The 23,460-nt window shown below is 51.0% G+C and overlaps 2 protein-coding genes and 1 non-coding gene across 7 annotated transcripts in view; 2 read left to right on the top strand and 1 right to left on the bottom strand.

Annotated features, from left to right (window-relative positions):
* DAG1 (dystroglycan 1) overlaps positions 1-5,449 on the top strand; it is a 71,570-nt gene extending 66,121 nt beyond the window's left edge. For all 4 annotated transcript variants that reach the window (XM_058726917.1, XM_058726919.1, XM_058726916.1 and 1 more), the window contains one exon: positions 644-5,449. In XM_058726917.1, coding sequence (XP_058582900.1) covers positions 644-3,046 — 2,403 coding nt within the window. In that variant the 3' untranslated portion in view covers positions 3,047-5,449. The remainder of the gene's footprint in view (positions 1-643) is intronic.
* A 9,089-nt stretch (positions 5,450-14,538) lies between these two features.
* The window catches only part of BSN (bassoon presynaptic cytomatrix protein), a 95,768-nt gene continuing 86,846 nt past the window's right edge, over positions 14,539-23,460 (top strand). Inside the window, exon 1 of one of the 2 annotated variants that reach the window (XM_058726905.1) lies at positions 14,539-14,938. In XM_058726905.1, the coding sequence (XP_058582888.1) occupies positions 14,703-14,938 (236 nt within the window). In that variant the 5' untranslated portion in view covers positions 14,539-14,702. The remainder of the gene's footprint in view (positions 14,939-23,460) is intronic. The other variant, XM_058726906.1, reaches the window with a different exon arrangement.
* TRNAN-AUU (transfer RNA asparagine (anticodon AUU)) lies at positions 22,965-23,037 on the bottom strand. The gene has a single exon. It is a non-coding gene; the product is annotated as a tRNA-Asn (tRNA).

The following is a 23,460-nucleotide window of genomic DNA, read 5'->3' as shown; positions in this document are numbered from 1 at the left end:
CTTGGTCTCATCTCAGGTCTTGATCTCAGAGTCATGAGTTTGGGCCCCGCGTTGGGCTCTGTGCTGGGTGTGAAGCCTACTTTAAGAAAAAAACACCAAACATTAGATACCGCTAACTGTATTTGCTACCCAAATGCATCCCACTCTACTTGAACGCACGTCCCACTGACGTGGTTGTAAAGTTGAGGCATCTGGAGACATTGAGCTGTCTCTTGCACCCAGGCCCACATGCATTTCCACCCTGGGCAGGAAGAGCATACGACTTGAGCAAAATTGTGTCTGTAGAGGGCAGGGAGAAGGCTGAGATGAGGTTGAAAGGAGTGCTGAGGGATAAGACACTCGCACCTGATTCTGCAAGCCAAGTGGGTAAGTAGGTGGCAGGGTATATATCACTGTTGTAAAAACCTGCAACATTTCTTGAGCTCCATGGCATCTGCTCTCTGGGATGAGACGTGTGTTTGAGTGCCACCACTGCTGTCTCCCCACAGTGTGGCCTTGGGCCCCCCCCCCCCCCCCAGCAGAAATTCTCAATTCTACCTTAAGCCTGTCACACAATTCAGGCTGGGTCCGTGATGAACTGTTGTGATCATTGTCAGGTTATTCATTGACAGTACCACTTAACTCATGCTGGTATCTCTTTTAGGTGTCCACAGCAGGGAAGGAGGCCCTGCCATCCTGGCTGCACTGGGACCCGCAGAGCCACACCCTGGAGGGCCTCCCTCTTGACACCGATAAGGGTGTGCATTACATTTCAGTGAGCACTGCACGGCTGGGGGCCAATGGGAGCCATGTTCCCCAGACCTCCAGCGTGTTCTCTATTGAGGTATACCCTGAAGACCACTGTGAGCTGCAGTCTGTGCGGGCGGCATCACCAGACCCTGCTGAGGTGGGGTCATCTGCCTGTGCTGCTGATGAGCCTGTGACTGTTCTGACGGTCATTCTGGATGCTGACCTCACCAAGATGACCCCAAAGCAAAGGATTGACCTCCTGCACAGGATGCAGAGCTTCTCAGAAGTGGAGCTTCACAACATGAAGTTGGTACCAGTGGTGAATAATAGACTGTTCGACATGTCAGCCTTCATGGCTGGCCCAGGAAATGCGAAAAAGGTGGTAGAGAATGGGGCCCTCCTCTCTTGGAAGTTGGGCTGCTCCCTGAACCAGAACAATGTGCCTGATATTCATGGTGTGGAGGCCCCTGCCAGAGAGGGCACTATGTCCGCCCAGCTTGGCTACCCTGTGGTGGGTTGGCATATAGCCAACAAGAAGCCCCCTCTTCCCAAACGCATCCGGAGGCAGATCCATGCCACACCCACACCTGTCACTGCCATTGGGCCTCCAACCACGGCCATCCAGGAGCCACCATCCAGGATTGTGCCTACCCCCACATCTCCAGCCATTGCTCCTCCAACAGAGACCATGGCTCCTCCAGTCAGAGATCCTGTTCCTGGAAAGCCCACAGTCACCATTCGGACTCGAGGTGCCATTATTCAAACCCCAACCTTAGGCCCCATCCAGCCCACTCGGGTGTCAGAAGCTGGCACCACAGTTCCTGGCCAGATCCGCCCAACGATGACCATTCCTGGCTATGTGGAGCCCACAGCAGTCGCCACCCCTCCCACGACTACCACCAAGAAGCCACGAATATCCACACCAAAACCAGCCACGCCTTCTACTGACTCCTCAACCACCACAACTCGAAGGCCTACCAAAAAGCCACGGACGCCCCGCCCGGTGCCACGGGTCACCACCAAAGCTCCCATAACCAGATTGGAAACTGCCTCCCCGCCTACTCGCATCCGCACCACCACGAGTGGGGTTCCCCGTGGAGCAGAACCCAACCAGCGGCCAGAGCTCAAGAACCATATCGACAGGGTCGATGCCTGGGTTGGCACCTACTTTGAGGTGAAGATCCCATCAGACACCTTCTATGACAATGAGGACACCACCACTGATAAGCTGAAACTGACTCTGAAGCTTCGGGAGCAGCAGCTGGTAGGTGAGAAGTCTTGGGTACAGTTCAACAGCAACAGCCAGCTCATGTATGGCCTGCCTGACAGCAACCATGTGGGCAAGCACGAGTACTTTATGCATGCCACAGACAAAGGGGGCCTATCAGCTGTGGATGCTTTTGAGATCCATGTCCACAAGCGCCCTCAAGGAGACAGGGCTCCTGCACGGTTCAAGGCCAAGTTTATGGGTGACCCAGCACCAGTGGTGAATGACATCCACAAGAAGATCGCCCTGGTGAAGAAGCTAGCCTTTGCTTTTGGGGACCGCAACTGTAGCACCATCACTCTGCAGAATATCACCCGGGGCTCCATCGTGGTGGAGTGGACCAACAACACATTGCCCCTGGAGCCCTGCCCCAAGGAGCGGATCATGGGGCTGAGCCGGAGGATTGCTGAAGATGATGGGAAACCTCGGGCTGCCTTCTCCAACACCTTGGAGCCTGACTTCAAGGCCATGAGCATTGCTGTGACAGGCTCGGGCAGCTGCCGGCATCTACAGTTTATCCCTGTGGCACCACCCAAGAGGGTGCCCTCAGAGGCACCGCCCACAGACGTGCCGGATAGGGACCCTGAGAAGAGCAGTGAGGATGACGTTTACCTGCACACGGTCATTCCAGCCGTGGTGGTTGCAGCCATCCTGCTCATCGCCGGCATCATTGCCATGATCTGCTATCGCAAGAAGCGGAAGGGCAAGCTCACCCTCGAGGACCAGGCCACCTTCATCAAGAAGGGGGTGCCTATCATCTTTGCAGACGAGCTGGATGACTCCAAGCCGCCACCCTCCTCCAGCATGCCACTTATCCTGCAGGAGGAGAAAGCCCCTCTCCCCCCTCCTGAGTACCCCAACCAGAGCGTACCCGAGACCACTCCTCTGAACCAGGACACCGTGGGAGAGTACACGCCCCTGCGGGATGAGGATCCCAATGCGCCTCCTTACCAGCCCCCCCCACCCTTCACGGCCCCCATGGAGGGCAAGGGCTCTCGTCCCAAGAACATGACCCCATACCGGTCGCCCCCTCCCTACGTGCCCCCTTAACCCACAAGCGCCTGGGTGGAGGCAGGGGTAGGGCAGGGCCCTGGAGACAACACGGTGTTGTCTGTGGAGACCGGTGGCCTGCAGACCATCGCCCACTGGGAGCCGACACCTGACCTAGCACACACTGACACACGCGAGGCCTGGACAAGCCCGCCCTCTCTGGTCCTCCTAAACCCCAAAGCAGCTGGAAAGGCTTTGGGGACATTTTTACTTTTATTTTTTGCCTAACAGCTTTTTGTTTGTTCATAGAAAATTCTTCGCTGCGGTTTTGATGGCTGGCTCTGAAAGCACTGTTTGGAGTAGAGGTAGATGAAGCGGAGCCGTGAATGAACTCGCAGGCAGTGCCGGGCAGCTTCCCGGCTCTCTGCGTTTTGCCTTTAACACTAACTGTACTGTTTTTTCTATTCACGTGTGTCTAGCTGCAGGATGTAACATGGAAAACAGTAGCTAAAGATTAAATTCAAAGGACTTTCAGAAGTTAAGGTTAAGTTTTTACATTTAATCTGCTGTTTACCTAAACTTGTATGTATAATTTTTGGGTGGGTATGGGAAATTGCTTTGCTAAAAATAAGCTCCCAGGGTGTTTCAAACTTAGAGAAGACCAAGGGACAGTATTTTTTATCAAAGGAATCCTATTTTTTCACACTATGTAAACTTGGTTGCTCTGATACCCCGGAGCCTGACTGGGGGCCTCCTGGCCCTGGCTCTGGGGCCAGGGTCCTGGTGCTGGGCTTGCTCTCCCGCTGTTGCCAGGGGCTGGAAGCCGGAGGGGCCTCCTGGCCGTGGACATCCACACCCCTACCCCATGCACGCTGGTGGCCCCCCACCAAGGGGTCTTCGTTTCCATGGAAAGAGGACTCCTAAGAGGCAGTGGTGGCCGTGGCCCCCAACCTAGGTGCTCCAGGGTGGGCCAGCTGCTCGTGGCGGGGTGGCTGGGGAGGTCGAGGGACTCCACCACATCAACCTATTTTCTTTTACCCTTCTTCTGTGTGTTTTTTCCCCTTCCTAAAAGGAATATCATGGCTTCTGAAACACTCAGTGGGGGACATTTTGGTGAAGATGCAATATTTTTATGTCATGTGATGCTCTTTTCCTCACTTGACCTTGGCCGCTTTGTCCCAACAGTCCACAGCCCCACCCTGTCCCACCCCACCCCTCTTCTCTGGCACTCCAGTTCCGGGCCTTGGGCTGGGAGAAGTCTGGTGGCTGGGGAGGAGTGCCAGCAATAGTTCATAGTAAAAATCTGTGGGCTCTCAAAGCTAATTTTTTACTAAAGTTTTTATACAGCCTCAAATTGTTTTATTAAAAAAAAGATTAAAAACGGTGATGCTTACAGCAGTTTGTACAAGCTCTTAGTGTTGATTCCATGGAACTGATGGCTTTGCTCATTTTGATTTTTTTTCCCCTTCTTTTCGTAACAGTTTAAATTCTGGAATTACACTGGGCTTCTTTTGCCTTTTATAGCAGAACGTCCGTCCGTCCATCTGCATCTCTGTCCCATGACTCAGGGGTGCCCACTCTGCTTTGATTCTCCTCCTTTGGAAGAAACCATTTTGAGCATGACTTTTCTTGATGTCTAAGGGTTATTTTGGGTACCTTTTAGGGAGGAATGCCTTTTGCAATAATGTTTCCCTTCCATGATCGAAGGCTGGTGGGTGGACCCAGGCTCCCTTTGCAAACCGAGCAGCCACTTCTAAGCCATATTGACAGTTTTGCAGAGGATTTGTGTGTGCTGCCTCAGGAGGGGAGGGCCGGTCAGAGAGGAGGGGTCTCCAGCCTGCCCTTCTCAGAAGGGCATTCCCTTTGCACCTTTTCCCACAGGGCCCAGCCTCTCTCCCCTGGTGGGGTACTTAAGTGAGCAGTGCCCCAGTTGGGGGAGCCTGTTGATGAGGGCTCAGTGGACCTCTGGTGACTGGGTCTCGTGCCTCTGAGCCCTGATCCAAGCCAGAGTTTCCCCACTGCCCAGAGTCAGGAGCACAAGCAGGGTCTGACCTGGTGAGATTATTTTTGATGACCTCATCAAAAAATAAACAATTCCCAGTGTTCCAGGTGAGGGCTTTGAAAGGCCTTCCAAACAGCTCCGTTGCTCCTAGCAACCCCACCATCGGGCACTGCCACGCAGAGATGTGGCTGGCCCAGAATGGCCTGTTGCCATAGCAACTGGAGGCGATGGGGCAGTGAACAGAATAACAACAGCAACAATGCCCTTGCAGGCAGCCTCCTCCCCTGAGCGCCGGGCTGGCGATGGCTGTTGGACTCTGTGAGACAGAGAGCCAATCTCGCATTCAAGTGTTCACCAACCACTGACATGTTTTTATTTCCTTCTATATGATTTTAAGATGTGTTTTCTGCATTCTGTATAGAAACATATCAAACTAAATAAAAGCAGTGTCTTTATTACAATGCCATTGCCTCCAAGCATCTATTTCCCTGGCCCCTACATTGTTCTAGGATGTGAATGGGGTGTGGGACTGATGTCCATTTAGGGAAGAGAGGACCCATCCACGCCCATTCAGAGGACTTGGAGGTGGTCTTCGAGCAGCTAACCTGATAGCCTCCATAACCTTACCATTTTTGTGCTCCTGGGAGGGGTGAGAGTGTGCCCCAGAGCTCTGCTAACACATGAGCCCTCCTTAGCCTCTCTAATGCCTGAGTGAGCAGAGCTTCAGCTTCCTCATCTGGCAGGATGGTGGGAAAGGTCCTGCCTGTCATAGGCTGTTTGCCCCTGAGTGAGTAAGCCCCCTGCAATGCCACCCCAGCTCTTGCCCCAACTGTCTTGTGGGCTTGGGGCTGGCCAGTCTCCGAGGTAGTTTCAAGGCAGGTTTGGCCTTCACTTTTTAGTGGGAAGAAGGGGAGAATGGTTTCTGGCCACACTGTTATGCCCTCGTGGGGCCCAGAGATACTGGGGGCCTGCCCCTATGTGCCCTGCCCGGGATGGACAGACCAGCTGGGTAGGCTTAGCATTACTCAGTGCCCAGGAAAAGGCTGGGTTGTCCTGGGACACTGCCCAGGGTGTGGGAAGCAGGGGACATAGCAGCTGTGTCCAGTAGCAGGATCAAGGGCCATTGGTCACAGAACAGCGGTACCTCTTCTGGGCTTGCTTGTCCCCTGGGGTCCTCACTATCTCCACCTATAGCCCCCAGGCTGTTTCTCTGCTCATAATCTTCAAGACTTGGAACTGAGACCAGTCTCACTGTAGGTGGAGCTGAGTTCCAACAACTACTTGTGGAATACCACAATGATAAGTGCGAGAAAAGGCTGTCCCTGGTTCAGGGACACATGCTTCACCCCCTAGTCCTAGCAGCAGGGGCCTAGGAAATAACCCTGCCCTTGCTCTCTTGGCCTCAGGAAGTTCTGTTTAATGTTTAACCTGAAGCCACTGGGTTATGAGTGGACTCACTGCTCTGAATTCAACCAAAGGGATCCCTGGTTTCAGCAGAGAATGGTAAGGTCAGCAGGGTCAGGAAGAAGAGAAGCCACAAGGTCCTCTGGCCTCTTCTTTGGGAATATCTGATATTTGGACTGGAAGACCCCTGCTCCCCAGCACTCCCGCAAAGTCTCTCTAACTCCTTGGTAGGAGTGGGACTGTACTCAGGTCTTCTGAACTGGAGACAGGGTGGTGGAAGAAAGGGGCAGGAAGGAGGGGACACAGTTGGGGAGGGGACAGACCCACAGGAATCTGCCTTCCCACCTGCCTCTGACCAAGGGCAAGTTCCTGGGATCCCTCTGGCCTGGCTTCCTTATCTGTAAGGTGGGGGACAGCGCTGATCTCCAAAGGGTTCTGAGACACCTGGGAATTAGGATAAAGAGCCACTCCAAACACGTCTGCCTATAGAAGGGACAGAATCTAAGTGAGGCTAGAAAGATCTGCATTCTCTCCCAATGTAAAGGCCTGGCCCAAGGCTGTTGGTGGGAAATATTGGGATGTCTAGGAGTTCCTGGGCAGCCCAGAATACCCATTAGTATAGTGGGAAGACTCCACATGACTCATCCTATTGCAGCCCCCAGCCTGGCCTCCACTTGTTCCCAGGCTAAACAAGCTCCTGGGAGAGGCCCTTCCCAGCTCCTCTAAAGCATGGAAGGCCCCCCTCTAGTGCCAGTCTTTTGAGGGTGAGGATCACGCCTCTCTATAGATCACTATATCTTAATAATAATAGTGGACTAATGACTTAACTCTTTTCCTGCTTTGCTTACCTTCTTGATCACCATCATGAGGTAAGGTGATTAAGGCCCAAAGAGGACAAGCATCCAGGTCCTGTGGCTAGTGCAAGGCAGGTTCAACACTGTTTCAAACAATTTTTTTTCTGATTGTAAAATTTTGTTAATATTGTAGGGCAGCAAATAATTATTTGAAGTCTCCTCCCACCCCCTGGAAGGTGCTGGGTACCATTTCCCTTATGGGAACCCTATAGAAAACCCAGAGAAGATAGGGCAAGGCATTTGAAGCGGGGGTTCCCACCTGCTGGGATTGCCGTGGGCCCGCCTATGAGCAGCCTGGGGTGAGGGCAGCATGAGACTTGGCCACTGGGGCTTTCACTAGCTCTACTGCCCCCAGCTTTGGTGAAGATGACTCTGAAGTCTCAGCGGGGATGGAGCGAAGTTGGTCCGTTTGGAAGGTTCCGTGTGACCAGGACGATGCCCCTAGGTGCTCCTAGGTTGGTTCGGGGCTGTGATGAGGGCTGCCCTCAACCTTCGTTGTGGCTTCCAGGCTCCCTCACCCTCACGTGAGCCCGCCAGAGGCGCAGGAATCGTCGCCAGTCGCTCTGGGCCCAGGAGGCAGACGGTGCCCAAGGGCTCCCACCAGGTGGCGCCAGAGGCCGGGGTAAGCCTGGCAGGCTGTAGGCGGGACTCAGGCCTCCCGGGGGGCACCCGGCAGAACCCCGCCTCGAACCGAGCTGAGGCGGCCCCAGAGTGGACTATAGCCTACTGGAGGGCACGGCAGAGCGGGGCTATGGGCAGGGCCCAGGCCAGAAACGAAGCGGCCGGACCGGGGTACAACCGGTCTGTCTTTTTTCACTCAGCCACCACTGCACAGCCCCTGAAGACACTGGGACGAGTATAGCCGGGGTCCCGAGCCTGTCCTTTGCCGGTGCCGCTCTCCTTCGGAAAGGGAATCTGGCAGGGAATAGGAGGTGCGAATCTGGGGTCCAGGCTTCGGGATGGTCCTTGAATTCAGATGTACGTAGACAGGAACCAAAAAGTACACTTTTTTTTTTTTTTTTTTTTTTTTTGCGCACTCCCTTGCCTTAGGTTTTGTGTGTGGTGCCTGCACACAGTAGGACTCAGCGCTCAATGGATGCTTCCCAAGTCACCCCTTCCTCCAGCCTCAGAGCTCCTGAGCGCATAACCTAAAAGTACTATGGGGTCTGAGAGGGTCCTGAATGGAAGTAGGGCATCTTCAGTTGCGTGGTTGGGGGTCCCCCACTTGCCACTTGACATAAGAAGCAGACAGGGATGGAGCAGGAGATGATTGACTTTCTCTGGGTTGACCCTGGAGTAGGAGCACCCTGAAGCCCCAGGGAATACCTTAGGCAAAGTGCTTCCACAGCCCTGGGTACACACTAAGACATCTGGGAACATCCAGTTGGCAGCTGGCCAAGGTTCCTAGGGTTGGAGTCTTCTTTCCTCATGGTGTCACAACCTCAGTCTGTAGAGGGCGGAGCCCAAATTTGGAACTTTTGGAGATGGCTGGGAGCTAGGTCAGGCCAGCCCCTTTTCCAGGGATCACTTCTCACTTCACTGCCTACTTCCCTCAGCACCTCTGTCGCAAAAGGTGAAGAAAGGCCCTGGGTAGTGAGGCAGGGGTGGGGACATCCTGTTGGGAGGTGGCAGCAGCCTGGCTCTGGATGTGCCTGGGGAGGATCAGCTTTGTCCTGGACGAACTCACCCTCAGGGAACATGGGCCTGGTTGGGTTGGGCAAGGAGCTGGGCTTGGGGGATACTGAGGGGGATGGAGTCCTCCTCTTGTTTGAAGAGCACATGGTGTACAAGCGTTTGGTTAGGTGTTGGGCAGCTCTGCCTTCTCGTGTCCCATACAGCGATTGGCGTGCAAATGAGAGGCTGAGGAGGCATCCATTGTGACCTGACTCAGCAACCATTGTGCCCCTAAGCCCTGGCCTGGCTCAAGGCAGCCTATCAGCTTACTTCTGGACATCCAGCCTCCTCAGTGAAGCCTTGGGCCAGCCAGGCCTAGGAGAGGGACATAGCCATCCTGTGAGCCCCAAGAAGATCCCTGGAGCAGATCAAGTCATAGGGGTGGGCTTGGTTGGAGTAAGCAAAGATGGGAGGGTTGGGGAGGCTCAGCTGAACACATGACCTTTCTGCTCTTTTGGTGGCAAACAGCCAATGTCTTCTGTCTAGGCTTACTAGGAATTCCTCAGTCTACACTGTCAGCTGTCAGAAAGACCATCTTCACAGAAAGCAATGGCCATGCCAGGCCTCCCAGCTGGAAGAGTTATTAATACATAACTAGCAGAGGTAACCCAGATGTTGTTGCCCAACTGATACTTGCTGCTTCCCAAAACTGGGGGAGTCAGGGAGGACTCTCCTCAGGCAACCCTGATGCCCGAGTGTGATTCAGTCCTCACAGTTCTTTGGCCACGCTCACTGCTATAAGGATGGACAGTGGTCCTGAACTGAGGGTCCGCAGTGATGACCTCCAGGTTCAGGGTCTGGTTTGAGGAGCAGCCAGATAAAGATCAGATTTGGAGACTGCAAGCTCAGTGAGGGTAGAGGAGGCTCAACATTCCTGCTTTCTGCTGTATCCTGGAGCTAGAATAATGCCATCCTTGTCCTAGGGCTCAAAAGTACCAAATTTAACTAGAATTTAAACTTCATGGAATTGAAATCACCCACTCTAGCAGAGGCCTAAGAGACTATGGATCTTTTAACTTGTCACCAAGCTTTTTCTTCACCATCAGAGACCCCGCCCCATTCTGTCCATCTTTCCTGGAAGGCAGGAACTCTTTTGGTGGTTCCTGGAAGCTTCCTGGGTACTCCTTAAAGATGACAGGGCAGAAAAGCCCTATCACAATCTACTCTGATCGGGACAAAGACAAAGCTCAGTGGAGAGAGTGGCTGGGTCCTGAAGACTGAAGTCTCTGGTGGTAAAGAGTGATTCTCAGTAATATGTTTGGGTTTGTCATAGTAGAGACACACAGGGGTCAGGAGTTAGGGTACTGTCTAAGAGACTTCCCCGAAGGCATGTGGAACAGAGTCTGATGGAGGGGCTGAGCAAGCTGCCCATTCTCCTGCACTGAGTCATGTCTGGGGTGAAGTCTGAACCTCTGTTGCCTGTGGGAGGACATGTGAGCTGGTTAGGAGAGGACATATAAGCATGACTCTCCACTTGGGCCTGTTCCCCACCCCTGCACCCACCTTCCTATCCACGGAACAGAGGTAGGTGAAGGGAACTACATGGGAACTGGGATCCTGGTGGGAAGGATTGCAGTAGGGATCAAGGCGGCATTTTGTATCCTTTATGGGAAATTATTTGTGTGCCTGTCTCTCTCCTATCAACTGACTTCCTTGAGGCCAGGTCTCAGTCTTCTCTGGACCTGGCACCAAGGAGTTGTTTATGCACTGGCTGAGGGATGAGTGCATGCACGCATTAATGAGATAGGCAAAGCCAGCCTGGAGGCCTGTCTGGGGGAGTGCCGAGGGGCAAGGAAAGCAGCATGTTTTGACTTGGACGCTTATAACTTGGAGAAACTGTGTCTTCGTTATTTTTTCTTGTCATAACAAGCCTTTGGAAGCACATAACTCTAATAGCAATGGGGCTTAATTAGCTTTCTTGGGAGCAATGCATGGGAGGTGGGGTTAGGCTGGTGGTAAACATTTCTGATGATTTTTTACTGGCTTTTTGCACATAACGCAAATAAAGATTTGCACATTACGACAGGAAAGAAATTATGCAGACAATACTCCAAGCAAATTCTATACTTTCCAGCTTTGTTCCCTTTTCCTACTCTACCACAGCCAGCTGGAGACCTTAGTATACAAACAAGTTTGTCCAGGCCAGCCTAGGTGGGCTGCTGAGCAGGGCGAAGAGCAGGTGTCTTGTTTGTAGCTTTATACCAGCCTGAGGCTTGCTTGGGAGCTGCTTTATTCCTCATGTAGTGAGTCGTGCTGACAAGCCTCAGCCAGTGGAGAAATGCTCTGTTTCCTTGGGCTTCTTTCCTTCCTCTTCAGTGCTGTTTCTCCATCCCAGAGGAGGACTGGGGACAGGGAGCCACATTCCTGGGTTGCCTCTCTTTGGGAGGGGAGACAGGCCTCAGCAGCAGCAGCAGCAGCACAACAAAAAGAAGAGTGCAGAGCCCAGGGGCTCTGTAGATAGGAGCCAGCTCTCCCAGCCTCTCTGGAATAATCCAAAGCCTGCGATAGTTTGCCTTCTTCTTCATTCTCGGCAGCATCTTCATCTTTGGGTCCCGAACCTCCCTGTGGAGGTTGCCACACTAAAAGTAGCTGCCTGGGGTGAAGTGGACCGTGTGTGGGGAAGCAGAGAAGCCCCAGAGTCTGCACTCTGCCCCTCTTTACCTTCCTGGGGCTCATCTGCATGTTGCCTTGCCTGTGGTCCAGCTGGCATCCAGGCGCCTCTCTTCATTCTCCCAAGATTTGCCTTCCCATGACTAAGCATCTCCGCAAATCCCAGTAGTGAGCTGGCTCTGACTGGGCCTTTCCCTACCTGGATGGATTTTTTACGGATTCCCTTTTCCCTCTAGTCTTTCACAAGCATTTGAGAGCACAGACTGAAGAAGAAAGTGGACGTGTATCCATCCATCAGTTCTGTTGTGGCATGAGAAATGACTGTTTTCCCATCTGTCCTTTCTCCAAAATTACTGCCATGTGTCACATGTCACAGTGAAGTGGGAAGAAGATACCTTTGGCAAGTGAAGTTTAGGGGGCTGGGAAATTTCTGCAGGGCCTCTAGGTGCATCCTGTTCCAGGCTGGGAAGCAACTGGATCCAGGAAGGAATGGTACCAGACACACCACACAGCTGGTTTGCACAAACTGAGAGATTTGTTTGTTCACTAGTCATAAAGTTAAGCCTAGTCAATTTTCCTAGGTGAGTGTAGACAGCTCATCTATGACCCCTCCACCAGGAGAAAGTCTGGACCCAGTCTTAGCACCCTCCCTGTTACTTATTACATCAATAACCTAAATGTGGTGCTACAAGGGCTACAGCCAAAGATCCCTCTGGGGTGCTTTTAAGCCTGGTGGCTGGTGAACCCCTTAGAAGTTCAGGTGAGGGAAATGCTCAGAGTTATATGGAGAACCCAGCCCAACCATTAGCCCCTGAGGCCCCACTGAAGCCCAGCGCAGGGGATAGGACAAGTCAGACAAAGTCCTTCTGTTGAGGAGCCCCTGCTCTAGGTCAAGGGGAAGAAAACAGCCCCTGAACAGTGAATTAAAATGGGAGACTGAATCAGAGGTCCAGACAACCAGAGGCAAGCACCATACCACAGCCAGCAGGAGTCCCTGGGCTGAATGCCAGGGCTGGATGTGGACAGAACAGACATGTTTCTGGGTATGCTTTTCAGAGGAAGTGGAACTGAGAGTTTGAATGCAAGGTAGGGGCACCGCTAACCCACACTTCCAGGTCCTCCTGGGTCCACTGTACTGTGTCCTTTGTCACTAAGGCAGCAGAGACCCTAGAGGTCTGCTAACAGCTAGGAATCCACTCTGAAGAGAGCAACTCCCTAGGCCTGCTGGCTGAGTAGGGCTAATTACCCCCACTGGAACCAGGGGCATGTTGATTTAAATCTGGAAAGCCATAGCTCCTTTGGCTTCTACAAAAATAGAAAGCAAACATCCTTCTTTCCCCCACTTCCAAGTAGCCCAAACCACACTGATTGGTGTCTGTGAAGCCAGAAGAGCCTGGGTTGAGCCAAGGTGAGATCACTGGCCTGCCCATAGTGCTTGTGTTCGTGTTCTTCCCCAGGAGAGAAGGTATGGCATAAAACCCCCAAATCCCGGACCACCCACCACCGAGACAACTAATAATAAAGTTGGTTATGTGTATGCCAATCACTTGACTTTGTGTTTTAACTACATCAACCACTTCACCCTCACAATCCCTGTGTGAGAGGCTAATATTATCATGACTTTGCAGGCTAGGAAATGGAAGGTTGGCAAGCCTAAGTTAGTTGTCTAAGTCCTACCTGGGAGGTGGCAGAGCTGAGATGGGGATTCTTGGGGAGCCTAGATGTGCACACGTAGTCATCAGACACTCATAAAGATGAATCAACCCAGGAGGAAACACAGTGAGGGCCATGATAACACAGGCAGAGAGGCCCTCATCATTCCAGGCAGTCAGCGTCAGGAAGTTGGGGAGTCCAGGCTTCATGGAAGTTCCATCCTAAGGCCTGGGAAGAGCAACTAAGAGTGCATGGGGAAGGTCTAGCCAAGGTCTGTCCATCTGCCTGGCTATCAGTGTTCACTGGGATCCTCAGATTACTCCAGGTGAGGTTAGAACTGCTGATATCCCATGTGACATATTCCTCACCATTAGGAGAATTAAATGGGTTCTTCTACACAGTCATGATTTATGGAGCCAGGAATAGTTTGGAATTTAGTCTGCATCTTCTGGGAAATATTCACCCTTGGGAAAGCAAAGGTTTGTGTGAGAAGCCATGAGGCAGAGCATCCTGAGTAGCATGCAAATACTGAAATCTGTAAAAGTGAGGTAACAGAAAAGTAATTTGGTGAGCTTTCAGGTTAATGCAGAAGCAGACTGTAGCCTCTCATCTAGACAGTCTCGGGAGCCACAGCTCAAGGCCTCTGAGAAATATCAATTCCTCTTTCCCATCCTCAAGGTCACTGTCCCAGGGCCTACCGAGGAGGCCTTCCATCTGGCTTTAGGCCAGTCCTGACACACCCTCCACCTTTCCCAGAGATACTTCCTGAGACTCCTGTCCCATGGGACCAGGCCCTCAGCTTGAATTCCAAATAGTTCCCATCGCCATCTGGATAAAGTCTCCACTCCCCCAGCTGGCCTTCGGGACCCTCACCATCCGGCCCCATCGCCGACCATCCTGTCTCCGTCCTTCCATGACCTCTGAACATCCTCGTTCACTTGTCTAACTCCTAAACATTCTCTGAGGCCACACTCTGTGGCCCGTCTCTGAGGCCTGTCCCCACGAAGCCGGCTGGCTGGCTGGTAACCGAGGTTACCCAAAGGAGAGCCTCTACTTCCAAGTTTCCCGGGACAGGAAGTACCCCTGGCACGAGGACAGGGCACGGCGTGACGCCCTCAGGGCCGCTTCTCGTGGCAGGTGCCCCTCCATCCTGGTTCAGTGTGGGACGCTACCGCCAACCCCCGCTAGGCTCCAGGTAGCACACGCTGGCTGTGTCGGTTTCGGAGGGCGCATGCGCTGGCGCGGTGGCTGTTTCCCGGCGACCCCGCCGCCGGCTTGTGGACACGCGTCCTCGCAGCCTGGCTGGATCGCGCGCGCGCGCTCGGGAGGCGGGGGTTTGGGGGGAGGCGTGTGCAGGGAAGGGGAGCGCGGGCCGCGCATGCGCATGCGCAGCGGCAAGCGGCGGCGCGAGCCGAGCTGGGAGATGGCGGCGGCGGCGGCGGCGCCGAGCGTGTGAGCAGCCGCCCGGGAGCCGCCGGCCCGGGCCCAGCACGACCCCGACCCCGCCCGCCCGCCCGCCATGGGCAACGAGGCCAGCCTGGAGGGCGGCGCTGGCGACGGGCCACTGCCGCCCGGAGGCCCGGGCCCTGGCCCCGGCCCCGGCCCCGGCCCCGGCCCCGGCGCAGGGAAGCCGCCTTCAGCACCTGCTGGCGGCGGACAGCTCCCCGCTGCTGGCGCGGCGAGGACGACCGCAGGACCACCGGGCCCAAGTCCTGGCCCAGGCCCCGGCCCGGGCCCTGGCCCAGGTCCCGGAAGGTAAGCGCGCGTCGTGGCGCCCGGAGTGGTGGTGGTGGGGGGGGGGGGGGTAGCTGCAGCTTGAGTTCGGGGCCGGAGCCCGCGACCCCTCGATGTAGTCTGGACAGCGAGGTTCGGACGTCCGGCCACACTTTGAACCCAGTCAGATTGTCGTGAGTCTGGTGGTCGCGGGAAGTGGCCCTCCTTTTCAATCCGCCCTGCCTTGGTAAGGCAGGATGGTGAGTGAGCGCAGGGTCAGTCGGGGCCTGCAGACCATGACTCCGTCACGAACCCCAAATTTGCTTCCCCCCAACGCTGGGCTCAGGAGGGGCTTATGTAACCTCAGCCTAGTCCCTCTGCACTGGCGAGCAGTGGGATGGAAAACGTCCTCCTTGTCTGCTGGTGTCTGCATGTGTCCATTGTGTTGGGCCAAGGAAAGAGCACAATGGGAGTGGCTGGCTGTCAGGGAAGATAAGTGTCACTGCGAGAAACAGAGAGATAAGGAAATAGTTGAACCATGAACTTGGTCATGCGCTTTTCTCAGGCATTTAGTCACCATAATCACCTTTGGAGGAAGGAAAAATGCCACCAGACACCAAAAAGTACTTATTTAGGCTCAAAATACAAACAGGGTCATGTGCTTTCACCAAGGTTTAGTGAAACACTCTGGGGGTGAGGCAAAAATGCTATTGAATCATCTATCACCAAATACGTTCCTGTTGCCTTATGATTTCCATTACCACCTCAAAACCAGGGAAAAATGGAAACCCACATAGAATGCTTTCAACAGAACATATCTGATCAAATACTGTGAAACCAGCTTGTTTAAAATGTATGCCAACTGAAGTCCTACAAAAACACTCAAGTGGTAGTGAATGCAGTGGAAGGGAATGCCAATATATGATAGATTGATTAGTAGACTGAAAACTCAGGAAAGATACAAAGAGACAACAGGATAAAATGGAAGGCATTATCTTTCCACCAAATGGGACCAGGGAGTAGAAAAACCTGGGGTAGGGGGTGGGGGGTGCCGTGCTTCTGGCTCCATGAGAGTCTGCTGATAATTTTGCCTTGGCTTTTCTGTGTGGGAACACATAAACTGTGAGGGAGCATAATTTTTGATTCTTTGGCTGCCCAACTGTGCCTCTCATGTGTTTATTTCCTCAGAAGTCATTTCTTAGACAACTAATCGTAATGAAAGGCTCTTAATAGCCTGAAACCTGACACAGACAGGCCAGCCTGTGAGCACCCCCTTTAAAGGGGAAATTTGCCCATTTTACATTAGCTATTACAGTAATGCAGTTGGTTAGCATATGGTTTTTAGCACTGCAAATACTGTCCATTTTGCTGCGTGTTGAGCTGCTGTTTGAGTTTTAGCTTGAGGGAGCCTCACCCAGGCTATAGAGCTCTCTGTCCAAGGGAAGGCGTCTCCAGATGAATGGAAAAACACCTTGTTATTGGTAGTTCTCTGTATGGGGAATTTGACGTTTCTCTTCTGGTAACCAAACAGGATGCTCTGTTTATAGTTTATCTGATGTTGCAGAGCCAAGCATATGAGATTTTGGAAAGATCTGGGCAGCTCAGAAGGACGGGAAGGAGGCTGGTGTCTACTCCTCCAATTCCTTTCATTTCTACCCCATCTGTGCATTCTGGGGAACCATGGGCTCCTGCTCCATTTAGCAGTCACATAATATTGCTCCTGGCTGTGGGCAAGGTTCACACATGGGCCTGTGGTGCTAAGGTCCTATGGCTGTCAAGCTCAGGGCAAGCTGGCTACTTGTCACCAAAGCTCAGGTGACCAAAGCCCCTTAGGAGACAGGATATACTGCTCCAGCTGATATTCAGCTTGTTACAGAATCTGAGATGAGTGGCACCTCCATGGTATGTCTCTCCTTCAGCATTAGAATGGCTTCTACTTCTCACTAGAGCGTCTCAGGTACCTGATGCCAAATTTAGCATGTTCTGTTCAGAGATGCTGCTGAATAGATTGGCCCATTGATGAAGAAAAAGCCCCATGGCATAGGCTTTTGGGCATTCAGGAAAGAGCAGCGGCACAGTTTCAAGCAAGCTTGTGAATTTGAGGGGTGGGAAGCTTCATAGAGGTAGGTGGAGGGTCACATAAGGGGGAAATCATTTTGCTAACCCCACAGGGGAATGGAACTGAGGTTCTGGGGAAGTTGATTCCTGGCTCTTTCCTGTTGCATTATCACCCCTTACTACCCCAGAATTAGTCTTTTCATCCTCATACTGAGCTGACTTGGGCGCTGTGAGGGCACAGTTCCACCAATTATGATGGAAGAGCCTGACTTGAATGCTGTTAAGTAGCAGCACCACCACACCCACAGTGCTGCCTCTTAGCCCATTTCGAAGATATGGCATTTTGGGCATCGGATAGTTCCTCAAGGCCAGGGGCTCTCTGTTTCTGGTCTCAGGGTCACATGTACAGTTATATAGCTTGTGCCTTTCTCAAGAAGTGCCAAATCAGGGAAGGCTGAATTCTGTCTCAAACTCTACTCTCTGAGCTGTATGCCCTGGTGTGGGCTTCATCCTCCTAGAGAAAAAGACCCTTATCACTCATTCATTCATTCACTTATTTTTATGCCTGTTGTACAGTGAAGTGCTCAGATTGATGGGATTTAATATATATATATATATACCCATGACACACCACCAGTTCAAGATGAAACTTTATCAATACCCCAGAAAGCATCTTTTATTTTTTTATTAAAAAAAATTTTTTTAACGTTTATTTATTTTTGAGACAGAGAGAGACAGAGCATGAATGGGGGAGGGTCAGAGAGAGGGAGACACAGAATCTGAAAAAGGCTCCAGGCTCTGAGCTGTCAGCACAGAGCCTGACGCGGGACTCAAACTCATGGACCGCGAGATGGTGACCTGAGCCGAAGTTGGCCGCTTAACCGACTGAGCCACCCAGGCGCCCCCAGAAAGCATCTTTTAAAAAAATTGCACAAAGGAGCCACATAAACCAGTGGCAACCTGTGTAATCTATACCAGCCCTGTGGACTTTACATGTTTTGACATTTGCAAATTGATCTTCACTCAATACAGCCAAGGTGTATTTACTAGTATCAAGAGCAAGCACTGTTCTGGGCTTTGTGGAGGGTCTGGAAGGGTATACGATGCTCCCCTGTCCTCTAGCACCTCACAGTCTGGTTGGTCAGACAGCTCTCGAAGAGCCAAATCATGGAGTCTCAGTCTGAGCAGCTCAGACTGAGAAGGCTCGGTGTCCGAGCAGCTCAGTGTCTGAGAAATGCCAAATAGACAGTGTTTATAGAAGGGTTGTCAAGTGAGAAGAGCGGAGAGGCAGAGCCAAGTCTCAAAGGAGAAATCTAAGGCATGCTGGAAAAATGGTGGGGTTATGAGAGATGGAGAGAAGGAGACAGCATGAAGAGTGTGGTCTACATAGGCTGGAACAGTGAGAATGGGGCCAAGGGCAGGAGTGTGGAGGAGAGCTGGGGCAAACCAGGTGAGGTGCTTTTCTCTCATTACCCGTCAAAATCCATGATCAATGCCCAGGTTGCCTCTCACTCACTTCCAGCTCAAATATTGTAGAGACATCTTTAATCAAAGGCAGCTGGCACACAGAACTTGCCCGTGGGCTGGAAGGTGAATGAGGCTGCTCTGAGAACCACATCCTGAATTCCTTTCTCAAAATGGGTTTGTCATAATTCTATCTCAATAAGAAAATAAAAATAAAAATTTTGTCAGGTACAGTATATCTGGTCTGGGATTAACCAGACCTGTTATACTATATCAGCTAACAGTGAGTCTCTAGTAAAATCTGGGACTAATTTGTAAGGATGAAATGAAAGGATATAATTGCCAGGTTTAGAAATAATGGCCCTTTGTCATTTAGAGATCACGTTTGGCCCCAGGGCTGGATTCTCATGGAGGCATGCCATGGGGATTATACTAAAGTGACCTAACATCTGAATGGTGATGATGTCAAAATTTCACCCAAAGGGGCAACCATTTTTCATCTTTTGTCAGGGAGAAAGGAGCAGCTTTGAAAATATAGCTTTTCCCAGCATTAGTAAGACCAATAAATTGCTGCTAAAAAAAAAAAAAAAAAGTTGGGGAAGAAAGGCCATCTGTTTTCTTTTTAACTTTTTATTATGGAAAATTTCAAATCTACATAAAAGTTGAGAGAATAAGCTAATGAACTCTCATGTTCCCGTTGCCCAGCCACAGTTATCACCAACTCATGGCTAGTCAAGTTTGTATCTTCTTCACCTGCCATCCCCCATGGAGGCCATTTCCAGACATCTTAATATTTCATCTTCTATGTTTCAGTGTCTATTTCTAAGAAATAAGGTCTTTGTGTGAACATTACCACAACACCATGATTGCATCCAAACAGGGTAACAATTTCTTCTTCTTTTTTTTTAATTTTAATATTTTTAAAATTTTTTAAAGTTTACTTATTTTGAGAGAGAGAGAGAGAGAGAATCCCCAGCAGGCTCTGCACTGTTAGCACAAAGCCTGACATGGGGCCTGAACCCACGAATCATGAGCTCTTGACTGAAGTCAAAGTCAAGAGTCAGGCACTTAACCGACTAAGCCACCCAGGCGCCCCTGAATTTTATTTTTTTTTAAAGTAATCTCTGCACCCTTTGTGGGGCTTTAACTCACGACCCCCAGATCAAGAGATATATGCTTTACCAACTGAGCCAGTCAGATGCCCAATAACAGTCCCTTCTTTTTTTTTTTTTTTTTTTTAATTTTTTTTTAACGTTTATTTATTTTTGAGACAGAGAGAGACAGAGCATGAATGGGGGAGGGTCACAGAGAGAGGGAGACACAGAATCTGAAACAGGCTCCAGGCTCTGAGCCGTCAGCACAGAACCCGACGCGGGGCTCGAACCCACGGACCGTGAGATCATGACCTGAGCTGAAGTCGGACACTCAACCGACCAAGCCACCCAGGCGCCCCAACAGTCCCTTCTTAATCTCAGCAAATATCCAGTCAGGGTTCAGGTTTTCTGATTATCTTATGAATTTATTTTTCCAGTTGGTTTGTTTGAATTGTGATCTAAATAGGGTCTACACATTGCATTTGTTTGATACATTTCTTGAGTTTCTTTAAATCTGTAGATGCCATTTTCTTTTTTCCCCCTTGCAGTTTATGATTGGAGAACTGTCATTTGTCCTTTGTTTCTCACATTCTGGGTTATGCTGATTGTATCTCTGTGGTATCATTTGAGATATCCCTCTGTCCAATATTTTTACTGTAAGCTGGGATTGTATCTAGAAGCCATTCAGATTCTAATTTCATTCTTTTGGCCAAGAAATTCTAGCTTTTTTATTTTATTTTTACTTAATTTTATTTTATTTGAGAAAGAGAGAGAGGGAGAGAGAGAGAGAGACAACACAAGTCAGGGAGAGGGGCATAGGGAGAGGAAGAGAGTATCTTAAGTAGGCTCCATGCTCAGCTCTGAGCCTGATGCACAGCTCAGTCCCTCAATCCTGGGATCATGACCTGAGCTGAAATCAAGAGTCAGATGTTCAACTGACTGAGCCTCCCAGGCATCTCGAAATTCTAGCTTTCAAAAAAAATTTTTTAACGTTTTTTATTTGCTTTTGAGAGACAGAGACAGAGCGTGAGCAGGGGAGGGGCAGAGAGAGATGGAGACAGAATCTGAAGCAGGCTCCAGGCTCTGAGCTGTCAGCACAGAGCCCAACGTGGGGCTTGAACCCACAAACCATGAGATCATGACCTGAGTTGAAGTTGGACACTTAACTTACTGAGCCACCCAGGTGCCCCTAGCTTTTTAAAAAAGAGTTTGTTGAGATCTTTAGACATGAAGGGTCTAGAGCCAGACCTTGGACTAGTTTGGGAGCCAAAGAATGTTGCAATGGGTCACTTTTCTGTTCTTTTTTTCTAAAGTTCTCCTTTCTCTTAGTAAGTTTGGTTCTGAGTTTAAGAAGGCAAAGCTTTCAGAGCCTGTGGGTCATGCCTTTACACCCAGCTATGGGGAGCCCTCACTGTATATTTAAGTAGTAGGCTGCTAGGATATAGGGTTTGGGGCTTCAATAAACCCTCTCTCTTCTCAGAGGTCCTGCACGTCTCAATAGTGCCCTTTCTTCCCATTAGGGATGGAAGTGGGGAGAGACAGACCCTTCCATGTGTGGGCTATTTGAGGGGAAATCTGTTCCTGGAAGCTGTAGCCCATGTGCAGCAGGCTGGGGCTGACTGGGGAGGTAGGTTGGCAAAACTGTCACAACGGTTATAACTACTCTTACTGGATGTCTGCTTCACCATGGACATTCTGCTCAGTGTTTTGCACACACCTGTTCCTCACTCCACCTGCCTGGCCATTCAGCTCCTGTAGGCCCCGTCTGTCCAGGTCTTACTCATCCTTCCTGCCTGGGGACTCACTTTTTACAATGGTGAAAAGGTAGCTGAGACCTGCGTGCCTACAGCAAGGGCCAAGTGTCACTTTAGGACTTGAGGCCCTCCTGGTGAGCTGGGACAATCTAGCCATATGGGGACTCCTGCCTGGGCCTCTCGGTTGGTGCCAGGGGTATGTCACACTGGCATTGATATTTCATTGCTTGCTTAGGCTCCTTTCCAGCCTTGAGGACCCTCTCCTCCAGTCACCAGCGTAGTGGTGGAAGCTGGTCATAGCTGGGGAATGACTTGGAACCATGGCCTCTGGGGTTGTACCTGTGGTAGGGTAGATGGAATTCTGGTGTCCCACTCTCTGTGGTTCCCTTCCTGCAGATGGGGCCTCTGGTGGGTGTCTCTTGCCCCGTGGCATGCCCTCAGCTCATAAGTTATATACATTAGGTTCTGGTCATCTGTGCCTGTGGGATGGAACTAGTAAGCGTGCACCCTGATTCATCTGTGCTGTACTTTGAGCTCCAGGCTGGTCACAGCCCTGCTCTGATCTCCCCATCTGTTCTTTGCTCTTATGGGCATCTAGGCTTCTTAAGAGAGCTTTGCTTTAGAAGAGACCCCTTACCTGGTACCCCCACTTCTTTCTAGCAAGAAGGTCACATGGAGGCATATTAGGAGCCTCTAGAGAACTCTAGATCATCCTGGGATCAAATCCAGAACTGTTTGGGCAGGCTGGCTGCCCCTGAAATGTGTGGGGCTGCTGTTAGGGCCCAAGGTGAATTTTCCTTGAGGGGAAGTTATATAATAACCCTGAGGGAAAGGTTAGCTTCTGGGTCTTGGCCCCAACCATTGAGGAGATCAAAAGCCTCAGCAGCATCTCAGACAAGGATCACCCAGAGGTGATTTCCAGGACCCAGTCCAGTGGACTGCCCCTGGACCCAGAGTTGCTCTCCAGTGCCATTGGCTCAGGGAGGGAGCTATCCTTTCCCAGGATTCTGGAAGAATCAGTAAGGCATTTGGGTGCTTTGGAAGAAAAGGGGGTAAGGAAATTCCCTGATAGTCACACCTGTAAATTTGACACATTTGTAATGTATCAGGTAGGTAATATGGGTTGTCTGCCTTTTTTGTACATGGGGGTAGTTGTGAGAGTTTCTACAATTAAGTTCTACTTAGCAATAGGAGGATTTTATTTATTTGTTTGTTTGTTTGTTTGTTTTCAGAGAGAGAGGGAGCAAGTGCAAGCAGGGAAGAGGCAGAGGGAGAGGGAGAGAGACACTCTTAAGCAGGCTCCACACTCAGTGAGAAGGTGGACGCAGGGCTCGATCTCATGACCGGGAGATCATGACCTGAGTGGAAATCAAGAGTTGGATGCTTAACCAACTGAGCCACCCAGACACCCCAGTAATAGGAGGATTTTAAAGTGAAAAATGTGGGGTGCCTGGGTGGCTCAGTCAGTTAAGTGTCCGACTTTGGCTTATGTCACAATCTCGCGGTTTGTGAGTTCAAGCCCCATGTCGGGCTCTGTGCTGACAGCTCAGAACCTGGAGCCTGCTTTGGATTCTGTGTCTCCCTCTCTCTCTGTCCCCCCCCCCCCACTCATGCTCTGTCTCTCTCTCTCAAAAATAAATAAACATTTAAAAATTTAACAAAAATAAAGTGGAAAAAAATATTTTAAAGGAGACTTCATACCCAACATGGGGCTTGAACTCACGACCCTGAGATTAATAGTCGCATGTTCTACCAACTGAGCCAGCCAGGCCCCCCTTACAGTGAAATTTTATCCATGTATTTAGGAAACTGTTCGCTGAATACCTACTAGATGTTAAGCCCTGGGTGAAATGTGAGGAACAAAGGAAGGAGCATGAAATGGGCTGTACCCTCAAGGAGCTTCCAATCTGGTGGGAGAGAAAGAGGCACTTGTTTCGATTTTTACCCTGAACTTCCTTAAATTAGAGTTTGCTCCTGCTTTTTCTTTGTCTCACAGAGGTAAGATAAATGAGCGCATGATTAGAAGGGGTTGGATTATTTCATATTCTAAAATAGTAGAGCATATATTTGTATGGTATTTTACAGCTTACAAAACACATTCACAACATTAACTTATTCTGTTGGGAACTCCAGAGGCCTAATATGAGAGATTTAGAAGAACAGCCAGCTAGCTGACTTTAGCAAACTGAAATGC

This window comes from Neofelis nebulosa, chromosome 4 (genome assembly GCF_028018385.1).
Source record: "Neofelis nebulosa isolate mNeoNeb1 chromosome 4, mNeoNeb1.pri, whole genome shotgun sequence".
Classification (NCBI taxonomy): Eukaryota; Metazoa; Chordata; class Mammalia; order Carnivora; family Felidae; genus Neofelis; species Neofelis nebulosa.
The sequence above is the reverse complement of the archived record's forward strand: the minus strand, read 5'-3'. Positions and strand labels throughout refer to the sequence as shown.